The sequence below is a fragment of the Pieris rapae genome, chromosome 2 (assembly GCF_905147795.1).
Source record: "Pieris rapae chromosome 2, ilPieRapa1.1, whole genome shotgun sequence".
Taxonomy (NCBI): domain Eukaryota; kingdom Metazoa; phylum Arthropoda; class Insecta; order Lepidoptera; family Pieridae; genus Pieris; species Pieris rapae.
In genome coordinates this window covers 2,114,938-2,142,189 of record NC_059510.1, presented here as the reverse complement: position 1 = coordinate 2,142,189, position 27,252 = coordinate 2,114,938, and the positions used below count along the sequence as shown (strand labels likewise).

The following is a 27,252-nucleotide window of genomic DNA, read 5'->3' as shown; positions in this document are numbered from 1 at the left end:
TGATATCACGGGTATGCTATATAGCCTTAGGTATAAATGACGTAGTCAAAAATATATTTATTACATTCTGATGTCACTTTTGCTAAAAGTTATAATTTTTATATATTTTTTTGTACTTACAATAATGTTTAAGGGGTCTAACATAGTTTTTATAGCACTACAGTGTAATACGTGACCAAAACCAATAGCAATATAATCTTAAATATGCATGGGCTACATCTGATAAAGTTTCTTGATAGAGAGCCCGGGAGTTCACAAGTAGTACAACAGAAACCACAAACAGTTCGACAACATTGTAACCAAACGGAAAAATTAGTTTCACAAATATTTAAACCTCAAGTCCAAGCAGAAAATGAAAGCAGTAAGCCAACAAAAAAGCCATCTGTGCAACAATATATAAGTCAAATATTTGGACGACCCAATTCTGGTATTAATAATATTTTAATAAGTATTCGTTTCTAAGTTTCTATGTTTTATCTGAGCTTCTGAATTTTATATCGTTTTGTCACTATAGGTAGTGTATAAGAATTAGTGCGAGAACATATGACACGTTTGGTATTGGGACGTCTTTTAAAATTGGTTCACATTGAGTCAACGAAAAAATAAATTATATCTATGATTTAAAATGTAGGTATTTGGAGCTAAGCTATATAACTTTTTTCAGATATTCCTAGAAGTAAAATCTCAAAACGATTTAATAGCTTTTTGTTTCATAAAAAAAAATTGTCGAATGATTCGCTTTGTGCAGATAGAAGAGCTATACATATAAAAAACAATAAAGTAAAGAGTAAAACGAAACGAAAAAAAAAATTACCACGTGGCGGATCTGTAACTGATAAAATAGAAGTTCTTTTCAAATCAAAAAATTGGAAATCAAAAAGAAGACGCCCTTTGACATTAAATTCTAAAGATATTTCAAAATATGCAATTCATTACAACTCTAAATCATCTCAGGACATAAATTATGATAAGAAAAATGGAAAAAACAATTTCTGCTGTCGCCTACACATTCCGCAAGTAAAACGTCGTCGCAGAAGTACAACAATCCCAACAGCTTCAAGTGATAATGCACGTTACCATAATTTCTACTCAGACCATAACATACAACATACTAAGCCGAATCTTAATTCTACATGCCAGCATCACGCCCATCAATTAGACGGAACGTACAACGTTATAGATTTTCCAAATGCCGCTCGTTTCAATCCCAATGATTCTTCTAAATTAAAACAAGTACCTCGCCTGTTTCACACCCAGCAAATAGTAGTGCCCACTACTTCTTTTGAAAATTCTAAAGGAGGCGGAGATAATGCAGCTTCGTTACCGGTTCAAGGAGCTATGCCTACTCTTCTGCCTAAAAGTCGGTCGAAATGTCGTTCTAAAGTATTGTCGAAGGATAAGAATTTTTCTAGATCGTCTAATGTTCCTACCTGTCCTATTTTCATAACCAAAAGCGTAAAATTTACCCTTATTGCACTCTCTGTTATTATATGGTTTCCATGCATACTGATGATGTCGCTTCTCTGGATAGTATCATATCCCATGAGACCCCACGAAATAATCAAAACTGTAAGAGATATTGAAAGCTGTAAAACAGAGAAATGCCAAAATGACGATCAAGAGTTTTGGAAGTCCATTTATACTTGTGTTGCTGGTGCTGTTAAAAAGCTATTAGGTTTCTATGAAGCTATGTTCTCTTTGATTAAAGATAGAAATGTTAACAGAAACCGTAAACGGTTCGGGATTTCACAATCTTCCTTATTGCGTCGGAATGAAAATAAACAATATCCAAACCCTCAAAAAAAGTACAAACTGTATTATGATAAGGATAGGGGTTGGGTAATGAAGCCAATCAAAGTCAGGAAAGATAAAAATTTGGAAAAAGCTATAACCCATGGAGACGCATTATCTGAAGCGGATAAATTAAATAAGAATAGGCCTACACTTGATTTAATGAAATGTGGAAATGATGTTTCCAATGATAAATGCCCATCCAAAGATTCTAAAGTAACTAAAAACGAACAAGAATTAGAAAGTCAAGATCTTTACGCACAAAGCAGACAACAATCAGATTTGAAGGAGCATCAAATTCAAGGTATTTCTCGAAATCAACCAAAAGAAAACAAAGTTAGCGATTTCGTATGCGACCAAAAAAAGAAAAACGTACCCCAAGATGTAAATTGTGTGTGTGAATCTGTGCAAACTGAATGTAAACCACTGAAATCGAAAAATGTCCCAGTTTATTCCAGCTTGCAGAAAACACCTAAATTCGTAACATTTAACGATAAAATACCACCACATTCGGATTCACAATGTATCTGTACTGCGGATTGGAGGCCCTGTCAGCTTCGGAATTGCAGTTCGCTCAAAAGTACTTGTGTTCATAATAAGCGAAATGTAAAGATGAACGAGAAGAAGGCACCATCTTTGCCTGCTATTCATCGAAGATGTTTGTGTAATTGTAAGCTTCATAAGCCGATAGAATGCCTCAACCGTAAATATTCTGTACCAAATAAATTAAATACTAAAAAACGAAGCCGATTACGACAAAGTAAAGCTAGAAAAAAAGTTATACAGCAAAAAACTAGACCCAATCGCAAAAATAAATTTTCACAGTTCTGCCAAAAATTCCGAAAAAAGGCAGCGGTCATTATTCGAGAGGCCGACGGCAAAGTGTGGAACTGTGATAATTGTGAAGATATTTTTGTCCAAACTTTACGGAAAAGACCCTGTGCTTGGATTCACCGTCGGTGGCCGAAATTTTATCCTTATTTTTTAGTATTCTGTAAATTTTATGAAAATTTAGCATATGCTATGTTATATGTTTGTACGGCGTGTATTTGGTGTCCTGTTTTCTGTTGGTGTTATATCTGTTGTAACTTATTTTGCAGATGTGTGCTATAAATAAAATGACAATTATTTATATCACCTATCTACACTTCATTTGAACTTTGGGAGGTATTGAAGACGTTAAAAAAACTAAGTTACATAATAAAAAATAAAACACAGGTTTACGAAAGAACCCACGCCTCTATAGTTAGATAACATACTAATTCAAAGAACAATTTAGTAAAACGTTCGTCAGTTTTTATCTGCTGTAACATTTTACCACAGACTTAAATATTTATGAAGACAGTTATCAAACTATAGGACAGCGGGAATATTTAATGAAAAAATACTTAAAAAACCAGAGTACAAAAATATGAAGCATTGCTTCGAATCATTCCTCTCGGAAAACTCTCTAGTGTACACCGGCCCTCATCTCGATAAAAATGAGGACCTTCCAACAAATCTTAAACACTATCACAGTAAACATCTAGGAAATGCAACAATATGACACTTGCCAAGTTTAGTTCAAGGTGGGGTTTTGGCAACGATTAACTTACCAAGAATAATAATTAAATCAACAAATGACTAATACTATCACTTTTGTCCCAAAAGGCCAATCCCGTCTGGACAACTGAGCTGCCAGAAGTTTTAACAGAGATTGGTCATTATGAAACATCACAACCTGGCCAAGATCTCAAAGCTAATAAACGTAGGTATATTTTAATGAATAAAATTTCAAAAATAGTCTTGTTAATAGCTATATATTTCAAATGAGTTAACGAGTCGTCGAAGAGCTGTTTTTCGTTCCAACTAAACAGCCTCGAGTTTGAAGAACTAAGAGTTACTTCAAGCCAATCAATACGGATGCATTTTGTTACGAAGTTCTAGCCACTTTGAAATCCTGCCCTAACCAAAAATACTTCTGTTGCCTATTTCTATAACTTACAAACTAAGTAATAATTAAACCAGAAAAACATTCTTTTCATATAAACTCCAAAATGTTTAAGAACATTAACACAAATATATTTTGAACTTTTCGCACTATGTATTAACGAGGTAATTGGAAGTCTAATATGACAATTAATGGTTAAATGTTTGACTTATTCAAGCTACGAGATTCTAATACAAATGCAAAATAAAAAATGTAAGTACTACTAGTGTAGTGAGAGTTTTGAGTCTTGCTCGATGGTTAATGTTATATTTACTTGGAAATAACATCATAGCCATGGTGATAAACACTATTAACTAATAACTCAATTCAAATGCACAAAAGTAAATTAAATTTTAAAAAAGAAAATATTTTTAGCATACGTTGTAATGGCATGTTCAATTAATATCATAATTTTCACTTTTGTGTATTTACCTTAATTAATAAAATTAAATATAGTACAAAGATTCACTGAGCGAACGGTGTGGCTGATCATGCAAGCTGTTAGCCGTCAGAAAAGCCAATTTGTGGGCGTATTTGCACACTGAGGGGACTCGCACTTGGGAGGAGCAGTTGAAGTACATATGAGTCAGCTTGTACGTCAGACGCTGGATCTAAAATTAACGGAAATCATATGAAAAAAGATAATAAAAATTCATGCAATGCTATCTAATTTGTGATTAGGAGCAAGACATGCTAGAAAAAAAAAGAAACTAAATTACAGACTTTGTTAGTAATGAGTAAGCTTTAGGCCTGGGCCTCAAATTTGTGAATCTGTTTCATGATCATTTTTCAATATAGACAAGTGGGTATAGACATTTTGGATCTAACAAATGTCGGTTTCCTCACGATGTTTTCCTTAACTGTTGGAGCAAATGCGCACACTGCGTCAACATTATGTCTACCTACATAGTCTATAACAAACTCAAAATAACTAATAAAGGTAACCAACGTCAACAGAAAAGATGTTAAATTAATCGTTGGCGTTGAGTCCGTATACGCACGGTTCGTTCGTCCGTCGGTCCGTACGGTCTAAGTCTTTATTCAAGACCCATATTAAAATTGATAATGTAAATATACTCACCCTGTCTGGGGGCAGTCCACTTGTATCTTCAATGATATTGTAAGAGGTTGGAGCAATCGTACCCTCGCGTACTGACTGTGTTACCAAATAGAAGTCGTAACTGAAATAGAAAATGAAATTAGCGTCTTTCTCTTACACTTGTATTTTAAATGTGGCTAAAAAAGGTCCTTAAGTCATTTGACAAGGTTTCAGACTTTTTTTGTAGTTTTAATTACTTCTGGGCTGTGAAAGTACTCATTTGTCCATCTGTTTATTTAAGTAAAACTTTTTTTGACGCATAAAGGGTAATTTTTTTATAGAACAACACGAAGATTGTCGAAGAAAGGGAACAGACAGCGATTAAGAGAGTGAGAAAAGGAGATCGATAAAAAATACACGCTTTTGGTTAATGTATTCGTTTTGTAAATACACATTAGTAATTATTCTGTCGCATAAAGTCTTGGGCAGTAAACATAGATGTTTCATTTATTTATATCATCATTAGCTCGTATACAGTGTGAAAACAGTGTGAATATACAAATACATGGAGTGATCATGTACTGGTACATCTCTTGGAGCTTTTACTTTAGTAATAAATTTACAAAGAATTTGCACTTCTTACATGTGAACTTTATAGTTTGTACGTAAGTACTTTTTTACAGGCAAAAACATAACAAATTTCTAATTTAAATCATCAAATAAAAATAATTCAAATAAAGGTCATTTTAACATCGTAAATAAGGCAAACTGAAAAGTATATAAAATATATCATAATAGGTATATCCTATATACCTACTATGACGATTATATAAATCAAAAATACTTATATAAAATAATATAACAAAAATTGCAAAAGACACTATCTTACCGCTCCGGTAATGTAACCACGTCGTCAATGACCGTTCCAGGTTTGGGATTGTCCCCGTAACGATTCCCTTCGACGAAGATACGCGTGTTGATGCGTTTCGATACGATTATGAACGCCAACTTGAATTGCGGAGTTCCGTATATTTCAGTTAGCACTTTCTTCACTTCAGCAACCTGTTAATGGTCAATTCTCACTATTAATAATATTTTTTTAGCTACACTACACAGTTTTTGAATATTAATGAAAACTGATGTCAAATTAATGTGTTTAAGAGATAAGAAATAAATATACTTTTTGTTATCTACTGATCTCGCCAGCCGGGTATTTAAGTTAAAATTATTTATTATTCGTAAATAAATGTAATTTCATAATCGGAAATATGTTTGGCTCTGTACCTCGTGGCTGGAGACATAGGGAATTTGTCCTTCTCCAACGCCGTCACGGTATACTATAATCATTCCGGGTAATACACCTGAAACAACGCATAAGCTCTTATATATCAAATCAAAAATCATTTATTCATACAGGTAACAAAATGTACACTTAGGAACGTCAAAAAAGAAGAAATATACATTAAATGATTCTAATTTTACATTTACTGCCAGTTCTCAAATTCAGGGCATAGAACGGAAGAGAAGAACTGGCAATAAACTCTCCGCCTTATCTCTATTTTTAATCGCAAAGTTTTTTTTGTTTGTAAGAAGCTGCAATAATGCTGTAAAAATACAGTATTTTCCTCTATAACGCGATTTTCGTTCTCCATATTAAACGCGGTATTCCCCCTAAAACGCGAAGATTGCTTGAAATGTTAATGGTGTTGTTTGAGTAAGTTTTATTTCTGTAGTGAAAAATTGATTTGTTAATTCCATAAATAGTTTCTATTGTGTTATAATTTAATTAATTATCTTTATCATATTCGTTTTTTTATAAATTTTAAAACTAGGAGTTTTAAAATTTTAAAAAGAACGATGAAACGATAATACTAAAACGCGAGCGATTGAACATTTTTATTCAGTCACGTCTTGAAAGGATACTATAAATTTAATTATTTCAAATAATTGTTTTTTCAATGTCATCTTACCGTTCCTCTCGCGATATCTCTTAACGGCGGAACCGACATTGAAGCTCATGTGGGCGGAGAGTTCCTCTCCCGAAGTATGTGCATTAACCGCTGAGAAGTATTGGCTCATGGGCCTGTCAAGACTGGCCACAAACGCTCCATACGAGCGCTCCTTGGATCGCGTGTCGTGGCAAACATCATATCCGATAACCATGAGAGATGGAAGCGGGATATCAACCGTCCACGGTGCTCCACCCAGCTGAAATATTAGCGTATTGTGATTAATAATGAAATTGGGGAATATTTTTATCCTTTTAATATAACACACTGATATGTTTGACTTCAATATGAAATCAATTTGATTAGGGGTGACATTTCAGAATGTACAAACAAATTTAATGGCATTTCGTTAAATTTGTTTAATACATATATGTAAACATTAATATATGTATTGAGTTGTGGTCAAAGAAGCTCCTCACTCAATTATCTTGTACCTACGTTTTTATAATTAACACCATTCTTGTGATGCAAGTAAAAATTTCAGGGGTATTATTAGTATTATTTACATCACCACAATGCTTATAACAATTTTTAATCATTACAATCAATTGTACCACAAATTACTAATACATTTTCATATGCTTATATAAATAAAATAATAATACAATTCTGCCATCTTGTGTTATGTCTACAAATAGGTTCCGAAGTTAGAATTCGTTCTATCGCTAAAAAATAGACTTTGATTTTTGAATTCAACCCACTATTTTTAGTTTATTCTAGGAATGCATCCTATACCGATATATCGGCGATACTTTAGGTTTGCCGATATATAGGCATCAGCGATATTTAAATTGTTAACAGTTACATAATTCCTATTCAAAGTTTTGCAACTCTTTATATTTTTATTAAAAATTAAATACTTTATATATTTTACCTTAATTGAATTTTATTTCAATAAGCGTTGGTGTCGCTTTCGACGATATTTCTATAAGAGCAACGGTATGGTATCGGCAAAAAGGCGTATGGATGCATCCATATTTCAAAATATTTTTTTTAATATGAATGTAAATAAAAAAATAAGTATAAACACAACTAACCTTGCAGTTCATTTGTATTGCGACCTTTGTAGCAATGGACATCGCAGTTTTACTTGTCATATTCCTTGCGCACACAACTTGCGAGGGAACCGCGCGGTCGACGGTGCACTTCTTCTTTATCGCCCTGTATCTATTTCGAACAATATATTATAATTAACACTTTCATAAAAACTACATACATATAAATTCTACTACACTATGATTAAGTCTTCAAGCAATAATTTGAATTGACAATTTTAACAAACTATAACTGATTTTTCATTCGATAGAATTCCGAGTTATCATTTTTTGACATGTTAGAGATTAGAAACCTTGTTGGTCGGGCACATTTTGCAATTTCAATAAAAAATTGTTTTTGCTAGTGAATGAATCCAATTTATTAATATGCATGTGGGTTGTGGTCTATTAATATCCCGGTGCTCTACATTAAAAGTGGTATTACGGCGAGTGATAATCAAATAAAACATTTTTATTAAAGGTTTACTAAACCTGGAATTAGTAGAGTGATATGAACTAAAGAATAAAATGAAAGTAATTAAAGTTTATTCGATTCGAGGTTATTTCGATATAGTATTGTTCATGATATTGAAATATATTATGTTATGTTTGTATTAGGTCACCTACGTAAATATTTAGATTTATCTTTTCGTAGGTAAAACATACAAATATGTAGCATTTAATAATAAAAATGAAAAATCTGCGTTTAATAAATTAACTCACTTGTCAGTAGCAGCTCTAGCCAAGACGATAAGCATTATAGTGGGATTTTTACGGGCAATAACAGTATCGCACATATTGGAATAATCCCCACTGCTGTCTCTTTGCATTGTTACTGAAAAAAAAATTTGATGACAATTAGACAACACAAATTTATTTAAAAATTATAAGATTTTAACTCTTTACAAGGCAATTTAATTAAGCCTGAGCTTTTTGATGAAACTTTAAATAAAGCTTTAGACGTGAACTCTTATCTTAATGGGATCTTTCCATGGGTGGTCCAAGGCAGAAATAAGCTACCTATCCTATCCTATAAGCCACTATACAGATCGATTAGGGCTTACCAATTTCAGGCCTTGGCAGTCTAAATCCACACCCGCCGCCAGTCTTCATTATGAGATCCACGAAAGATTCCGCATCTCGTTGCTGCCGACTCGGAGTAATCACGACCCACGAAGGTACTTGAGCAATTGTAAGTAGCTGTTTCGATCTGTTTATACAATTACAAAGAAAAACTAATAAAATTTTCTCATAAATAATAAAGTTTCTCAATTATTTTTTATATAGACCGTGATCAGGCTTCTTTATTTATAAGTTCTAAAACAACGTGTATGCATAAATTATACACATCAATTATATTAGAGCAGAAAAATAAATAAATAACTAAAACTAAACAGAAACTTAATCCCCATGAAGAGCACAATAAACAAAGATTTTGGTTTTTTGTCATTATCGTAGGAGTGCTATTTACGCGCATAGATTTGATTCAGATTGTTCTCCAAAAATACTTAAACTATTCATGAAACTGGGGTTGTTACAATAGCTGGAATATACCTAAGGGTCTTCCAATTAATGCTTGCCTATACGAATTTGTAAATAAATTTGTTGGAATAATATATGATTCAATATGACTCACCGCATATCTCTAGTCCACCCGTCAAAACTATCTCCAGCCGGGTATTTAGCATTATTTCCCTGGAGTATATTCTCGGGAGGCAATTGTCGTCCTTTGAAACGCACCAAGTCATTGGACAGTTTCAATGACCAAGACGCCAGCTCCTGAATTCATTATTAACACTTTTAATTTAAATCTAAAAATAATCTAATCTTAAATTCCAAGCCGTTAGTATTACTACTATTACTGTCTACAGACAAAACTCACTTGTAGCCATTAAATAGGTAATTGTGCCAGATAATACATGTTTATTAGTACCTACTTATAAACATATATAATATGACCAACTCTGAAGATGACTATGACTATATGAGCATAATCAATTTGTGGATCGGAGCTGAATGTCTATTGCGCTTTCTAGTTCTGACAAAATAGTTAGAACCATGCTATCGCGATAGTATTTTATAGATAGATATGCTCTTTAGTATCGTGGAAGTTTTTTAAAGTTTTAGTAGGTATCTTTATTTACTTGTTGCAATAAAAATAGCCTATATTAGTGATAATATAGCATTCAAATGGTGAAATAATTTTTAAAATCGGTCCAATATTTTTGAAACCATTTGTTAAAAACATATATACAAATCTTTTCTCTTTATAATATTAGTATAGAAGTATAGATTAGTATGGACTGATATTATAAAAGAATATGAATTAAGATTTTTTTACAAACTAACCTGCACGATCTCAGGAGTTTGAGTCAACCTGCGATTGAAATGGAGCAATTTCTGAATTCGCTGATCGGGGCCTATTTTAGTATGAACGGCCATACTGCGCATGAGTTGAAAATTGGCTCTCATCTCCTCCGAAAGACCAGTCAATCGGCACAATTCCGGCACCAGAAAGACAAGCTCGGGCATTCCCGCTCGGATGTCGCGAGGCTTCGAACGTGATATTAACAGGGGCTGGGCCATATCCGTGATGGTGATATTGTATTTCTGAAAGTAAGTAGATAAGAATTGAAGTCGGAGGACACATTGTTAAAATGCCCGCACGCGAGCCCTCTGGCAGCGAGTGTCCATGGGCGGCGGTATCACTTAACATCAGGTGAGCCTTTTGCCCGTTTGCCCCCTGTTTTATAAAAAAAATGCACTAACTAAATAGAACTCATTGCATTTCAAGCAGTGTCTAGACTCTAGTGGCTTGAGGATGCGATGGACAATGGACTTTCTTTCTATGTGCGCATTTAACGTGTGAAGAAAAACGTCGGCTTTTTGTGTCTAAAACATGTCGTCTTAGACAGGAAAAGTCGACGGTGGCTGTCAGGCACAGGAGGCTGATCACCTAATAGCCTTTTAGATTGAAAAACGATTATGAAACAGATCAGAAATCTGAGGCTCGGACCTTGTGGTTGTAGCGCCACTTTTTTTTATTGACTCTTGTTTGAAAACCAACAAATATAAATAATAATGAGTAAGTATCTATAAAAAATAAAATTTCACTATACGCATTATTGAACTATTTACAATTGAAATGAAAGAAATTGAGGTAAGCTTTTTTATCGGGGTCAGTTCTCAATTCTTTTAAAAACAGCAACACGTGAATTACACCCCATTCTCGATCGTTAATGTCACCACTTATATATTTTTTCAAAACCACGTTAGAAAATAAATTATCCATTGTGCGTATTGCGTAGCGAAGGGTAAGTAATGTAATGAGTGGCATAACAAAAAAAACGTATATTTATAGAAAAACAAATATCCCTATAAACAAATATCACATATTACTCGAATACAAATCCGGAGTAGATACGATAACAGGTTCCATTGCGTGCAAGTTCCTACTATCAGTGACACTTATTGATTGATGACTCAGTTTGAAATGCATCGACTAGTATTCAAAACATGTTTTGTTCCCGCTTGAGAGAAATACAAACTTACAATTAGAACTAACAGCTTAGTCAAACTCCCATATATCACAAATGGATTTTGAAATATGGAAGGCATAGCTAATTCCTTCCTAAATATCTCTATACACCATATACGACTAATACTATGTTAAAGCTGTTTCATTTTTCTTATCCTTAAGTATTTGATAATTGAAGTAGTTAAAGAGACATAATAGACATACATACCTTTTTATAATAGTCAATGTATGAGATATTCTCATCTTTCATACGGAAGGTTGATCGGACAGTAGTATCCCACGACACGTCGTCAATTCGATACGTTTTCATATTATAATCAGTCATCACTATTTGACCTGGAATCATAATTAAATTGTCTTGGGTTAAGTGAGTACTACACAAAAAACATGTCACCTATAACGAGAGGATCAATAGAAAACCTTTTTTGTCACAAACTTTTTCTATTTGCAAAATTGATGCCCTAATCAGTTTTTTTATATTTGTTATTCCAATACTTTTCAGAAATTGAGAATTAAATTTAGCTATTTAGAACAAAACAGCAGCGCTCCAACCTTTATAGGTTCATATTCATTCGTCAACTTAATAGGCAAGTAAAAGATCAGCCTCTTGTGCCTGACAAACCCTTCACCGTTCCAACCGAATTGCGATTTTAACTTCTCATAGACAGAAATTTCATTGGCCTCAGAGATGAGACTCGCATGCTGAAACCACTAAGTCAACACTGCTCACTGGTTATGTTTAACATTCTTCTTCTTATCCGGTACACTCTTGACAGAGCGGTCGTGATGACTAAGTAGTAGTGGTAATAGAAGGGGCAGATGTGATGCGCTTCACGACGTTCCACCATCGTTGCCTATTAGAGGTCATCCTGCTGCACTGATTTAGTTTATCTCCTACGGCAGACTTAATCTGATCAGTCCAACGCGTAAGTGACCTGCCGCGCGGTCTAGTGCCTTCCACCTTCCCCTGAACGGGCCTAGACAAGGCATTATATGGACTGATCTCCACGACGAGATACGTGTCACATTGAATATGTTTAACATTGACTCATAAAATAACTTACCTGCCAAATCTGCAGCAAATTGAGGCTTGAATCCAGACCCCTTGCTGTGGCTATATGTATGCAGCAAGTGCAGAACTGTGTCCAAACGGATGACCTAGAATAATTTATGAAACAACTCAGTTGCATACATAGCCAAGATAATTTAATGGTATTCATTAATAATGCAACATAAAATCTATTTTAGTTCCTGTCTTTTTTATTTCCATACAATCAGACATCATACAAACAGACCTGACCAATTCAACTAAATTACAAACAAATGTTACAAAACATACCTTGTGCGTTATTTCTGTGACCATCAGAAGCCGGTCCTCGTATTGGTTGATAGTAGTTTTGTATCCAGGCCAAATTTGCAGGTTGTGTTCGTGCATGTCAACCTGCAATGATAAAAATAATTGTACACATTCATAAATTTTAAATAAATTCTATTCAATTAATCATACAATAATAGAAAAAACAGAGTTTACCTTAGCCTGTGCATCAAAGAAATCTCGCCCAATCAGTTGAAGATTCAGCATGGTGAAGCACTTTCTTATAATAATATTGAAGACTTGGATGTAATGGTAGTCTCCAGGACTGACAGCACAAATCAGCTGCAATAAAAAAATATTCCGTAACCAAAACATTCCTTACAACGTTTCAGAACTCCTATTATTGCGAGTCTACTATGTATATATTTTTATAAATATTGAACTCATTATTATAACACAAGATTCAAATTCTATAGAATAGAACCAAAGAACATAAATTTGAAGCAACATGAGAAATTTAACTGGTTTTTTTTATTGCAAAATCTTAGCTCAGAATAGGTTGCTAGAAGATAACATTGCTTTTTTTAACGCAAGAATAAAATAATATAACAAAGCAACACCAATAATAAGTAAATATAAAACTATACCTTGACCAACATCCGTATTTTCTCTCCATCTGATTTTCGCTCAGAGTAAAATTCCATAGGACTCTGTGGTAGGCGATTCACAGTATACAGTGCCGTTCCATCAAATAAACATCTACAAAAAAGTCAATTTAAACTTTTTCAATTAAAATATAATGTTTAAACTGTTAGTTTCATTCAAGAATTTCTGTTTAGCTTGTTAAGAACAAGAGTTAACACTAACATCTGATTATCGTATTGGATTTTGTCATACCGGAGTCACAGTTCAAGCGACCGAATCTTAGGGTTATGTAGTGTACATATACAACTAGCGCTTTTGTCGAGGAGACCTGCCAAGCAGACTTCCTCTGTTGAATAGTTTACCACCAGATGGAGGAGTTTGTGGTGGCAACATTAGTGTAATTTCAAACACCAAAAGAATGTGTTCCACGTCCGGTGAACGAGGAAAGACGTCAGAACGACGTTACTACCTACTTAGGTAGTAACGAGTTTACTACTTTCGTTGCTTTGCAAACATACATACATATTCATACAACGTAGTCAAAAGTCATTTGTCTGCGTTGTCTTGTCAAAAGTGCATTATAAACTGCTCAATCGGTCAACATCCCGTCCACCTGTTGGAATCGAGGTCATGATGAAAAGACCTTCGGACTTACTACAAAGGAATTTCCGTCCCTGAGGATCCCCTACATAAGTGCAAAAAATATTTCCTTCAACTTCTAGACTAAACCACCGAAATCAGAATTATAATTTTGCCCGGCTGGAGCTGGTTTTGCTTTATTAATTGCACACCATATAAAGTTATTTTCAATTCCATTTATATTATTAAAAAATAACAACTTTACCAAGACAATTCATAAAATTACAAGACAAAGTACAAAAAAAATATTAAGCATGGACAAGATGACTCACCCCCCAAAATTTTTGGTGTGTGGACGTAAAAGAGACTTTCTAACACCAGTGCGATCCTCCTCTGGATCAAATTCAACATGGTACTGGTAAAGACACCATTGAGGAGTAGTCTCCACCGTGAAATAGTTGGCTATTAGATTTATCGGTGTACCAAATGTTCCTATAGATAAATAAATATGTAGTATTCAAAAAAAGTAAATAAATAGTTTGTAATAATATAGCAGTGAAATCATTTTGTTTAATATTCATATCAACTTTCACACCAACTTATTGAGTGGTAAAAGCTTTGTTATTTAATACTATAATAATTATAGGGTAGAATTAAATTAATTGTACATTTTAAGTGATATATTAATTAAGAAGATATGTATTCAGAAGGGATTTATTTTATAATTCTTGTTTAGTGACATATATAATCATCTCTAAGAAAGCAATTTTACAAATATATACTATACAAAGTTCCTCAAATAGTATATAAAGTGTATATATGTACTATTGTAATTAAATTAAAAAGCATTACATACTACTTAGAAAAAAGTAAATGCTACATTTTACAACATTGATCATTATAACCCCATAATACTTTACAAAATGATAAAAGTAAAAAATAAAGGAGAATAAGCCTTACATGTTCAGTAGGTAGCCTATTTCACATATTGATTAAACTGCTTACAAAGCTTCTCAAAACAATGTAATATAAATATACTCAGTAACAATAGAATAATAAATTGCTTACTATTATAAAACTTTTGAGAAATTGGTAATTTAAGACATACACGTAACTTTTATATTGTACAAATTTATTATGTAAAATTTTAATAATAATAATAATTGCATTCATTATTCTATATCCTTAAAAAAAAGTGAATATTACTACATTTGAAAATATTTGATAATTCAAAACAAGCTTACCCTTTTTTGATGTAACTGCTTCTGGTCTTGTCCTAAGAACTTGAACTTGATCAGGCAGTACTCTGCCACCACCTCGGAATGAGCCTCGTGAAGGTGCAGATGCAGTATCACCTCCTCCTAATTCTTTTCTACCTGTTGCATTATTTAAGAATTAGTTGCTTCTTTCTGAAGCACTACTTTTCGTTTCACTTTTAAAGTAAACAATATTATTATATGGCATTGTACATAAACACTTAAGTGACTGTTAAAGCCGTTTCCAGCCAAGCTAGTCAAGTTAAGAGAAGTAATGCTTCAGACAATTTCTTATATAATTAGTGGCTTATTGTTTTGAATCTTAAATAAGATATATCAGATAAAGGTAATTGTTAAACCTTACAGTTATCAACAAATAGTAATTTTAACAATTTTTAAATACCTATGTCCAAATTTTGCATTTGTTGCTGAACATCTAAATCTCCAGGGTGTGCATGCGTGGATGGAGTTGAACGATGTGAGGCTCTGCCAGCAACTTCAGTTGGTTGAGGCACTCCAGCTCTGACATGTGGAGCTACGCTGGGTGGACCCCATGTACTAGGTATTTGAGGTCTTGGGGCAGATGTACCCGGACGGGGGGCAGATGTACTCGGACGGGGAGCAGATTGCGATGAGCGCATTTGCTCCCCCGGTCTTCTGTGCTGTTGTTCTCCGTTGCCACCTCGCCCTGCTCGACCGCGAGCTATTCCTCTCCCACCACGATCACCCATAACGACCTAATATAAATGCAAAATCTGCTTTTAGCACAAAAAATAGCCATTTGTTATACACATATAACATACTATATTATGTAGGTTAAAACTATGCTGATACTGTAGTAATATTTATTTCACAATTACTGTAGAACTAATAATACCTACCGAAAATGGCTTTTAATTTGTATTTTAAGGACAACTATATTGGATAATTTTAGGAAACGTAGGTTATTTTAAAATAAACGTAATAATAAGGTAACCATTCTAAAATAATGATTTACGGATAAGATTTGAAACATGGGTCATGGCGTCCTATGGACGTTCTTAGAACATACAAAAAAAACTTAACGTATATTTATCAAGTTTTGAATTTCTAACCAAAAAAATATGTTATATTCATATTAAATAAAGAACTTAGAACCATTAATCAAAAATATAATATGCTAATAAGTGTACAAGTTCAAAACAAGCTTATTAACATCATGTTGGATGAAAGTACAAAGGAAAATGTTAACCAGTTACGTATATTGTAAGTTAATAGAAAAACGTACCTTCTATCAATAGTTAATATAATGTAACAAAATTTTGAATTTTGTTTTAGTTAGATACTTAAGTTAAATCTAAAGTAAGTCCGAAAACGAGACCAGTTAGTCCCACTTCTCAGCGGCTCAACAAAAGTAATGACCAGAATTTATATTAAAAACAATATGGCGTTTGGCAGAAATAACAGAATCGAGGAAATAAAATGGCAATAATATTGGCGGATTTTCTTTAATGATTTTTTTTAAATTTATTTATTAGCCGTTATCTTTGACTAGATTGATTGACTAGAAGGATGATAATTAAAAATGATTATACATAAAATTATATTATTTTAAATAATTTATATTTTATAATTTTTAATGTTTAGTGCTTTTCAAGTATTGAATAACGTTAAGATTTTATTATTTTGTTAAAGAAAATCCTTGGTAATTTAACTCTTCTTTTATTTTATTTGGTATGAGTGTTTTATCTTCTTGTATTTTTATAAATTATAGTATACAGAATTCAACATATTACATACAGGTGTCCCAAAAGTCGACGTCAAGTCGAAATTTTCTCATAGGGAAAATTTCCATAACTTTAAAAAATATACATGACTTAATTTTTTTTTTAATTTTTCTGATAACCTATGAGAAAATTTCGACTTGACGTCGACTTTTGGGACACCCTGAATAATATGACTAAGGTGACCAACTATTCAAACTTTGTTTACTAGCAACGTGTACTTTTTTTGTTCAAATAAAGTACACGTTACAAGTATTCCATAATATGTAAAAAAAGATAAAAACATATTCTTCTTCGGAGTGGATTTTTTGTTGCTGAATGAGGATATTCGTCTATGTAATAATATAGCCACATCCTCCACAGAAAAACTTTCATTTAGAATATTAAATTTGACATTGTTTTTGGAGAAAGTTACAAGTTCTCATTGCTCCTATAGTCATTCCCTAGTCACAATACCCTATCAACAGCAGCATTAATACTTTTAGAAATACATATATATAGTACAGATGTGTATAAAATTATACAATTGAGTACTTTCACAAACAACTATCTAAAGCACCCAAATTTTCTGGGGACTAAATTCGGATATAATCGCCAGTATATACCACACTTTAATAGAGCCCATTATTATTTATGATGCTGCGGCCTGGGCACCAGCTGTGAAAAAGCTTTATGTACGCAAAACATGGGGCAAGCTACAACGAGGCTTCGCCCAGAAAATATGTAGGTCCTACCGTACGGTTTCACTGAACGCCTCCATATTACTCTCAGGCACACTGTCTCTGAATTTAAGAGTACAAGAGAAAGCTACGATGTCTGAATTATTAAACAAAAAAGACCAACCCACAAATGATACAGATCTTAACAGGACATGGGGCGTTTGCTGAATACCTGCAGAGATTTGGCTTGAAGTCAGATCCGTCGTGTACGTGCGACTCACAAATAAGTCAGACAGTGATACATCTCATCATAGAATGTCCTGTATTTGAAGCCTCCAGGTGCAACAAATCAATATAAAGGTAACAACCGAGAATTTTCCGGAAATAATAAAAAACTTCAGATCGTAACTTCAAGATTTCTATGCTAGGGTAATTTATATTTAAAAAAAATTGAATTGTTCAGGAGTACATGATTTGAAAAGAGTAAGGTTTTCGAAAAAAGAGTACAAAACTCAGCAACTGAATTGTATATAGTACTATATAATATAGTTGGACCTAGACCTTATACATATAACCAAGTCATTGTTTAGAAGCGCGACATACAACATTAAAGTAGCCATGATGACCTCCTACCTTCCCATGAAGATGACACTATAAGAGGAAACTTATTACAATACCATTGTATAGTTTCTGATGTTTCTTTTCAATTCTGTATTGGTTTTGAGTGAAATGCTTAAAATAGTTAAGTAGTATGATGTAAGTTTTTTTTATACATTCAATAATACGTCATTGAACAAAAATATATCTAAGTTATAACGAACTAAACGTGTACAGACCCCCTTATTAATATTAATTTAAAATTAATATTTTGAAGCATCAAACATTCGAATTTTATAAACAATTTTACGACCACCAAGCATAAAAGCTTTGTGAATTACATGTCTCATTTTGCATTGCACTTAAATCACGCCTATTTTTTACATAGCATCTTTTTCTATGCTTTCGTTCTTGTTCTAGATTTGCACTATCGTCAATGTCACTGTCAAGTAAGACATTTTTAACGTCTAGATACTATAGTCTGTGGTACCTAGAAAAATTTCAAATATAGGGAAACTATTATATTGTTGTTCCTATTTTCAGGAAATTGACTTTGAATAAAGGAAATGAGATTGAAGATTACAGTTAAGATTAATTAATATAAGTAGTTTTAGAATAAAAAAAAATATATTACTGGTTATCAAATAACCATTACAGTATTTGAGATATTATATTAAAGATAATAAAATGCAATCCTCTGAAAAACGAGAAACAAATTTAGGTGCACTTGAGCCTGCGCTTAGGGTAAAACAATTAGCGAACTACGGAGCGATGGTTGAAGTAGATCCGAATGTACCACCTAGAAGGTAAAAGATATCAATACAATTCATTTTTTTGTATTGCTACCCAGTTGTGTACACATTTTTTAATTGTTCTTTAAATAAGTTAATCAGTACATTATAAATCAGTTTATAAAAAGTAACTATAACTTTTGCAGTTCACGTATATCTTAATAAAAGGCAATTTTTTTAAAAGTTTTCTTTGGGTAAAATCAGTTATTAAACTTAGCACACAAACCACATAAAGACTTTTAGCTCTTGCTAGGCTGTCACTCGGGTTTTTCTAAGCTCAAAATATATTTAAAGATAGATAGATATAAAGAGTTGCACATATTTGAATAACATTTTTAATTTTCAGATATTATCGCTCAGGACTTGAAATGGTCAGAATGGCCAATGTCTATCTTGCTGAGGGCAGTCTTGAAAATGCTTATATATTATATATGAAATTTATGACATTATTTTTGGAAAAAATTCGAAAACATCCAGAATATAGTTTAGTGCCTGCTGATGTTAAGTCTGTCAACCAAACTAAGCTAAAGGAAGTTATGCCAAAAGCTGAGAAACTTAAGCAAAAACTTCTAGAACAATATGCTAATGAACACATTCTTTATAAAAAAAATAAGGTATGTTGAAAATGCCAAGGGCATCCAATTAATGAGAAGAGAAGGTTAGATATAGCATATCATTTGATGCAATGTATTTATACAAAGATTTGAATTTTGTCTTAATATAACAAATAACCACAGTAATTTGTATTTAACTTGCAGGCAAAGAAAAAAGTTGAGGAAGAGGCTAGGAAGTTACAAGAATTGGAAGATGAAAAATTAGCTCTAAGACTTCAAGCAGATGAGAATAAGCAAGATGGGAATAAACCACATTTGACACCCACAGTATGTAATATTTATTCAGAAAGTTCAGCACAGAACACAAACTTGATATTTGCATCTACATACTAGTATGTATAAACACACCTGGGCTATTATGTAACTGAATGTAAATGGATGTAACCTTCTTACAGCTGTGTGATTGGTTGAATATGATGTTAGACCAAAAAAATCAGTGCCTTATATTAAAACAACTTTGATCAACAGAGCAGAGCATAAGGCATGCTTTGGTTATTATTATGATATTTGATGCCAATATAATTATTAACGAAACTTGGAATGTTATGAAATATAATGCTCTCGTTTTGAAAAAATTGTTCTTTCAGACGAACTGGACAGTTAACCCAAGTGCACCACCAGTGGATGGGGTTTTATATCCTGATGACTTCGCCAGTGAACCGCCTAGGGCTCCAGCTCATCACTATAGCCCAGTTCCACCACTGATACCCCCATCTAAGCCTCTACAGTATGTGCAGTTTTTACATAAAAATGCTTGTATCAAATATATATATATGTATATCTTGTGTCCCTACTTAATTATTAAGGTACCCAAGTCATGATGTGACTATATATTTTATGGATCTATTGCGTGTTTTTAAAAGTAATTTCAGTCAAGGTTAATATTTGTTATAATTTGTAGAATCTCTTTCATTTGATTGTTAATGTATATGAACATAGTAAAATAATATGTTATAAATTATTCATATTCTTTACTAATAATATGAATGCGCATTACACTGAACCATTTAGTCAATGTTTATTTTAAGAATACTATCTTTATTTTGACTATTGATTGTAGGAATAAGTAAGAACTAAAAAATCTATAATTTATAAATCTGATGTATAATAATATAATTTGGAGAAGAGCAAAAAGCATGATGTTGGTGATTTAAATGTTGGGTTTTTAGTTAGTGAGAAATTCACTGACGGTAAACAATTTTAGACTTAAAGCAAAATGTTAAATATTATTCTAGGAGACGTACAAGTATTATGTAAATAGATTTTTTAATACAGTTGCTCAAAAAGTGGCATATTGCAGGGACGTATAGCGTGCGGAAAGAGGGCTATTACACACTCGTGCTTTTTCTTTACCGCTAGTGCGTTATCATTCCCAACTGTCAAAACAATGTCTATTAAAAAGAAAAAAACCAACCACGAAGGTTTTACTAAAAAAAACACAGAAGTTTTTTTGCTCATATTCTTTGACGGTTGGCGCCATTTTCCAAAAATGTAATTTCACAAACAAAATGAGTAATTTCGACGATATTTTATTTGAATTAATATCACCCGAACTCAGTATATTTTTACTCAGTACTTTATTGCGCAAAATGCTTCGGAGAACATTGTACCGGAAACGTAAAAGTCGCTACATACCTACATGCATAGAATTTATTGCGTGGAGAGAAGAGAAAAAAAAGCAAATAGTTTTATTAAATGGCTTATTTTTTTCGCAACTGTATTAAAAATAGTCGTTCAGTACACGTGCGGTACCGTCATTGCAACTTGTTCCGACTGTCAACCCTCACCTTCGGCTGCGCCTCGGCTCGGGTAGACATTCGTCGGAACTCGTTGCAATGACAGGCTTTCCGCACTCGTAATGAAATATACTATATTGCAATTTACCCCCCGCCCCTCTTGTCAGCGAAAGTAGGCTATGCTCTCAAAAATATTCATTTGTATTTTTTTTTTCGGAATCCTCTAAAATGCATTTCGTTTTCAAGTATAGACATGGTGTGGGTGATATGTGTAAAAAAGTAAATAATTACTGTTGACGTAATCACCTAATAAGAAAATCACCTATTGTACGGCCACCCTCTTATTGGTAAATTTATTGTCTTTCGTTCTTTACAGGGATGAATATCGATCATTGTTGCCAATGTCCGGTGGTTTGCGAACGGTTGTTGTACCGGCAACTTTACTCAGCAAATTCCTAGTCATAGCCGCTGCCAACACGGCAAAAAATATTGAACTATGCGGCATATTGGCTGGAAAGTTGGTAAGTTTAGTGATTCTAACCGTTATCTTTCAATAAATTTAATGGTCAATTAAAAAAAAAATGTTCAGATAAATCGAAAGCTAAGTTTCAACTATATTTAATCATTTGAAACAAGCTTAAAAAGGGTCGAGTCGCTAGACCAACGAAGAGCTGTAACTTAAGGTTTATGGGTTATTTAAACTAAAACAACCTAATACTTATAAAGAATATAAGTAATGTCGACCAACTGGACATTCACGGAAACGAGAATGAAGTTAATAAAATACACAATAAAATATGTTTATTATGTAACATAAGATATACAAGCTATCACTTATTCTAAGTCATTAAATTTAAACCTGTAGGCATCCCTACTCATGGGCAAAGAAGACAGAGGTTGTAGGCCGAGAGAAAAGCCGGCGTAAAAAATTCTCGGTACTCTTTTAAAAAAGCAAATCAGTGTTATATTATGTTACATTATAATTATATATTAATATATTTTAATTATATATTATATAAACTACTTTTTTAAATTTTGAGTATGCGTTTTTAAGGTATTAACTAAATTGTACATGTAACTTAGTAACGTTAGGTTACGTGCAAGTAATAAAGTTTTTATAACACAAAAGTAACGTCCATAATAATTAAATGAAATTAGTTTCAACCTCATTAATTTTGCGGTATACAACAAACATCGCAGCGTCTTTTCGCTGATAATTATTTATAATGTAGGGTGTACTTTAATCTCTAAATGTTCGCAGCTAATAGTTAATAGTTAATTAGGCTATGAATATAAACAGCATTTAAAAATATGCTGTTGAGAGTGTTATTATGAATCAGGATTTTAAAATGTTAAGGAGTAAATTAACTCTGAAATAATCATTAATTAAAAAACGATACGCCAAAGAAGTATAACTTCTAACGAAGTGTACGTTAAGTAAACACACACTTTTTTTCAGCTAATACTGATTTCTTGGATAATTTTTATTTCACCATTCGATAGCTTTCTAAATTTACTACTAGAATTTTCAACTGTGTTTTGAAAAATCGAGCAGTGTTGGTCTAGTGGCTTCAGCGTGCGACTCTCTTACCTGTTGTAGGTTCGATCCCCATTTAACATTTAACATTTGCTCGAACGGTGAAGGAAAACATCGTGAGGAAACCGACATGTCTTAGACTCAAAAAGTCGACGACGAGTGTCAGGCACTGGCCTACCTACTTGCCTATTAGATTTAAAAATGATCATGTAACAGATTCAGAAATCTGAGGCCAAGAGCTAAAGAGTTTGTAGCGCCACTGATTTTTTTTTTGTTTTGGAAAAATACTGACTATGATACGTCCCTGTACCTTTACAATTTAAAGTCTGACGTCATCGTCTTATATGAGCGCAGTTTGACCGTGTTAGGTACAGAATTATTACCTACCATTACCTTGCTCGCTTGCATAAGCTTACGATCGTAATATCTGTCATGTACGTACCATTTTAGGAACAAAATCAGTTGAAGATAACACACGTAATAGTGCCAAAGCAGACGGGAACATCGGATTCCTGCAGCACTAACAATGAAGAGGAAATATTTCACTATCAGGACCAACATAATCTTATTACTTTAGGATGGATACATGTAAGTTTATCTTCTCTGTTTGGTCTAATAGTGAATGGAGGAAAGAACAGATCCAAATGCTTCATGCATTCATCCGTTCTGCATGGCCAAACCAGCGAAGAGAAAAAGTGTGGCGGAGTTTGTTAGTTATTCTCTTCCGTTCTACGCTCTTGATTGGGAACTGGTGGTAAATGTAAAATTAGAAGCATTTCATGTATATTTCTTTTTTGACGTTCATAAGTGTACATTGTGTTACTTAAATGAATGAATGATTTTTGACTTTGACAATTCCATTTTGTATACTTGTCAGTGCGTCCCCTTTAAGTTCAACTTTGTTTACAGACGCACCCAACTCAAACGGCGTTTCTCTCGTCAGTGGATCTTCACACTCAATGTTCATATCAGTTAATGATGTCTGAAGCCATTGCGATAGTCTGTGCACCTAAATATAATGAGTACGTAAAATAATTTGATTTTCTTATTTTTGAGAGCTTTGCTTACTTTTGCTGGCGGAGAGATTCTTGTCAGTTCTTCTTGCCCTCTTCATGCCTTTGACTTGCCATCTAGTAAATGTAAACTGAAATTTATAATTTATTTATTAAGTCTACAAAATCATTCGTAGTACTAAATCTTCTATTTAAAATGTATGACAATTTGTGTAAACATAAGTTTTGCAAAAAATAGAAATTAAAAACATGTACAGGATAAGACAAGAACACAATAAAATAAAATCAATTTAACATCTTTTATGTTGATGTTTACAAGTATACTTGGTTACCTATATGAATAAATTTATTTAGAATTATTCAAATGAAATCTGAATATACACTAAAGTTAATTTGCCAATTTCAGAACTGGATATTTCGCGTTAACGCCAGATCATGGAATGAAGTATATCGCTAATTGCAGACAGGCGGGCTTTCATCCACATTCGAACGATCCACCCCTCTTTTATGTAAGTTAAAAGCTCAATTAATGAAAATCTTTTAGGTCCAACCGGAGGTTTTTTATCTTCCTTAAAAACCTGGCTGCTAATAAAAAGTTAGTTCATAAGTGTCGCAATTCGTCTTAATTCGGAGTTAGATCTCGTAGTAGCGCCCTGAAACTGAGAGGAAAAATTGTTCACGTTAATTTTTCATTGATACTCCACTACTGTTGATATGATAATTGTATCTTTACATTGGTAAAAGAATTTCTATCTACGTAGGAGTTTGTCTATTACGAACAAAAATCAAATCATCAATCTTTATATATGAGGGGGTGTAATGATAATAACACATTAATTCTGTGTTATAAGAATCAGTCGAAAAATTAAAAAAAAAATTAAGACAAATGATATTTCTACTTACTGCTAATAGTAGTTCCTTCCGGTTAACCTAAAGTTAACAATAACTTATTTTAACAATAAAGTTTAAATTATTAATATCGTTGCTTAATTGAAACAGCCTTTATGGTCATCGAGGGTGATGTAATAATTTAGATGTATTGGATTCGATTCTGGGTGAATTAAAAATGTGTACTATGTAATTTTGTAAAGAAATCCTTATATTTCTTTGTGAACTCTAAAACTTACTGGTTTTAATCAAGTTTATATTTTTGATTACAGAATGTATCACATATAAACCTAGATAACGCTTCTTCTGTGGAAATGGTCGATTTACGGAGATGAATAAAAAAATAATGACTATGCACGAAATCCACTGATTAGGAGATCTCAATATGGATTTTATATATTTATTGCTATATTTTAGCGGCTATATGTTATTTCTGAACCGAAAAGGAAACAGTATTTTCAACCGTTTTTAATTTTAACGTTTTAATAAAAATCCATAAGATATAGATGGCGCTGTCACTAAAATGAAATTTAACTCAACCGGTAACCGTTTTAAATGAAATTAGTTTCATTTTAATTCAAATTTTAAAAAATTATGTACAAATATTTAAATCTTGAAAAACTGTTTTATATGTGTAATGTTATATTTTGTTTTAAGTTATATTTAAAAAGAAGTACAAGAGAATATCTCCTGAGATTGTATTTAGCTTGACCAATTTGTTTTTTTTAAATTTATCTAAACTCAATAAATGTATGTCAAAAGTTTGAAAACTAGACATGTTTCTGTTATCCAATGTCGTTTTTATTTAGTCTAGAAAAATGCTTTAGTTATTTATACCTTGATACTAAAATACTTTGATTACTTATTCTCATTAAAATGATCTATTTTTTGTGAATTTAAAATATATTTGTAATTGGGTGCTTTAAATTTTTTTTAAAATCGAAAATTTTATTTACTAATATAATGTTTGTTGTAAAACTATATATTATTTATTAGAACATGTGTTAATTTTAATTTTCATGTATGAAAAAGTTATTTTGTTTTACACCTGTTAATTATAACTATTTATTTATAGGTTAAATAAATAGCCAATTTAAACGTGTTTTTAACCACGATATGGAGTTATTTTAAATCATCTATTAAGCAGAAATCTCTGCCCCATTAGGGGAACTTTTTTTTGTAATTGGCTGTCTTAGTACATTTTTGTATGTTAATTAAATACAAGTGATCGTTGCTGGACCAATGTAAATAAAAAGCATTTAAATATTAATTGTTTTATTGTGACAAACTCCACTATTTATTAGTTCCTGATATATTTGTTATAGGTATACGTCGACGTACGTGCACGTACGTGAACAAAAACAATATTACAACTTTTCCTAACGGATTTAAGTGTGAATTGAATACATTGACTGCTGACAATCTATCATGTTTATCCGTAAAAGTGTTACAAAGATTTATAAACATTTAATTTTAGACAGAAATTATTTGATTCTATCATTTAATTTCTAACATTTGACAAAAATTTAATAAGTATATGAGGTTTTTAACTCAGTGTCGAGGCTTCTGTCTGACCACCATTGAGACGTCTGATTAAATGTCAATTTCATGTCAATGTCACGCTCATGACTGACGAGTAATGCTTACAATGTCTGTGAGTTATGGCATCACGTGAATCTCTGGAGTCATACGGAATTCTTGAATCTGAATTAACCCCAAGAATCTGATGAGTACTAGGAGTGCAGAAACTAAACATTACTAATCGCGTGAGAAGCATGAGAATGAAATTTTGAAGGTAGGTAAAATACTTGAACATCAGGTGATGGGGCCATCATACTAAGGGAAGTTCATAAAATTGTAAGTTGATTCGAAATATTGACTAATGTTGACCTAAAAGTATAATTTGTAACCACCGAGAGATCAAGAGTACACTTGTACATATAACATATTATACTTGTTTTAGGCTTCTTTTGTAAGTTATTTGTAAATGAGTTTGCAAAGATTTAATCCGTAATTTAACATGTTAAAATAATTGTAATAAAAAACAGACTTGGGGGTCAGCCCCGAACGCCAAAAATTCGGGAGTTCGTCCCTACAATTCACCCTTGAAGTTTTCGAATTTTCTTGGGTAATTGAATCTATATGTGATATGTATCATAAAGCATGCATATATGATAGCACAAACACTCCAATTATAATTAGAAAAACGATGTGTTTTTATTACTTAGGTATACTAAAATTTTACAAAGAAGTCTTTTAAAATATAAAGACTCTTGTCGAAGATAATCTAAGCCTAAATCAAATATACCTAATTCAACAGATCAGGCAAAAAATAAACATTTATCAATATGATAACTAATACACATTATATTTTTTTTTAACAAATCAAACTTTCCAGCACGGCTTTTTTTATGGGGTTAAACTACCGCCCATGGACACAACAAAAAGAGCATAGGTACTAAAAAGCCGCCACTTACGC

General features: G+C 32.6%; 3 protein-coding genes across 3 annotated transcripts; 2 read left to right on the top strand and 1 right to left on the bottom strand.

Annotated features, from left to right (window-relative positions):
• The first annotated feature begins 94 nt into the window (after positions 1–94).
• On the top strand, positions 95–3,037 carry LOC110995208. The gene is made up of 3 exons (XM_045632538.1): positions 95–427; positions 665–2,843; positions 3,010–3,037. Exons 1-3 carry the CDS (start codon positions 205–207, stop codon positions 3,035–3,037), a joined length of 2,430 nt encoding a protein of 809 aa, XP_045488494.1. The 5' UTR covers positions 95–204.
• Positions 3,011–16,599, bottom strand: LOC110995164 (piwi-like protein Siwi). The gene is made up of 19 exons (XM_022262188.2): positions 16,443–16,599; positions 15,579–15,912; positions 15,164–15,295; positions 14,252–14,411; positions 13,343–13,454; positions 12,912–13,037; positions 12,720–12,821; positions 12,445–12,538; positions 11,589–11,716; positions 10,192–10,452; positions 9,479–9,621; positions 8,907–9,052; positions 8,566–8,677; positions 7,846–7,975; positions 6,770–7,007; positions 6,084–6,160; positions 5,689–5,861; positions 4,842–4,941; positions 3,011–4,371 (listed from the first exon to the last, which is right to left on the bottom strand). The coding sequence occupies exons 2-19, from the start codon at positions 15,904–15,906 to the stop codon at positions 4,207–4,209; spliced, it is 2,727 nt and encodes a 908-aa protein (XP_022117880.2). The 5' UTR covers positions 15,907–15,912; positions 16,443–16,599; the 3' UTR covers positions 3,011–4,206.
• Positions 16,600–18,718: 2,119 nt separating this feature from the next.
• LOC110995175 (STAM-binding protein) lies at positions 18,719–25,691 on the top strand. Its single transcript, XM_022262212.2, has 9 exons — positions 18,719–19,000; positions 19,332–19,599; positions 19,744–19,866; positions 20,187–20,326; positions 21,712–21,856; positions 23,323–23,460; positions 23,782–23,894; positions 24,292–24,394; positions 25,046–25,691. Exons 1-9 carry the CDS (start codon positions 18,882–18,884, stop codon positions 25,106–25,108), a joined length of 1,212 nt encoding a protein of 403 aa, XP_022117904.2. The 5' UTR covers positions 18,719–18,881; the 3' UTR covers positions 25,109–25,691.
• The last annotated feature ends 1,561 nt before the right edge of the window (positions 25,692–27,252 follow it).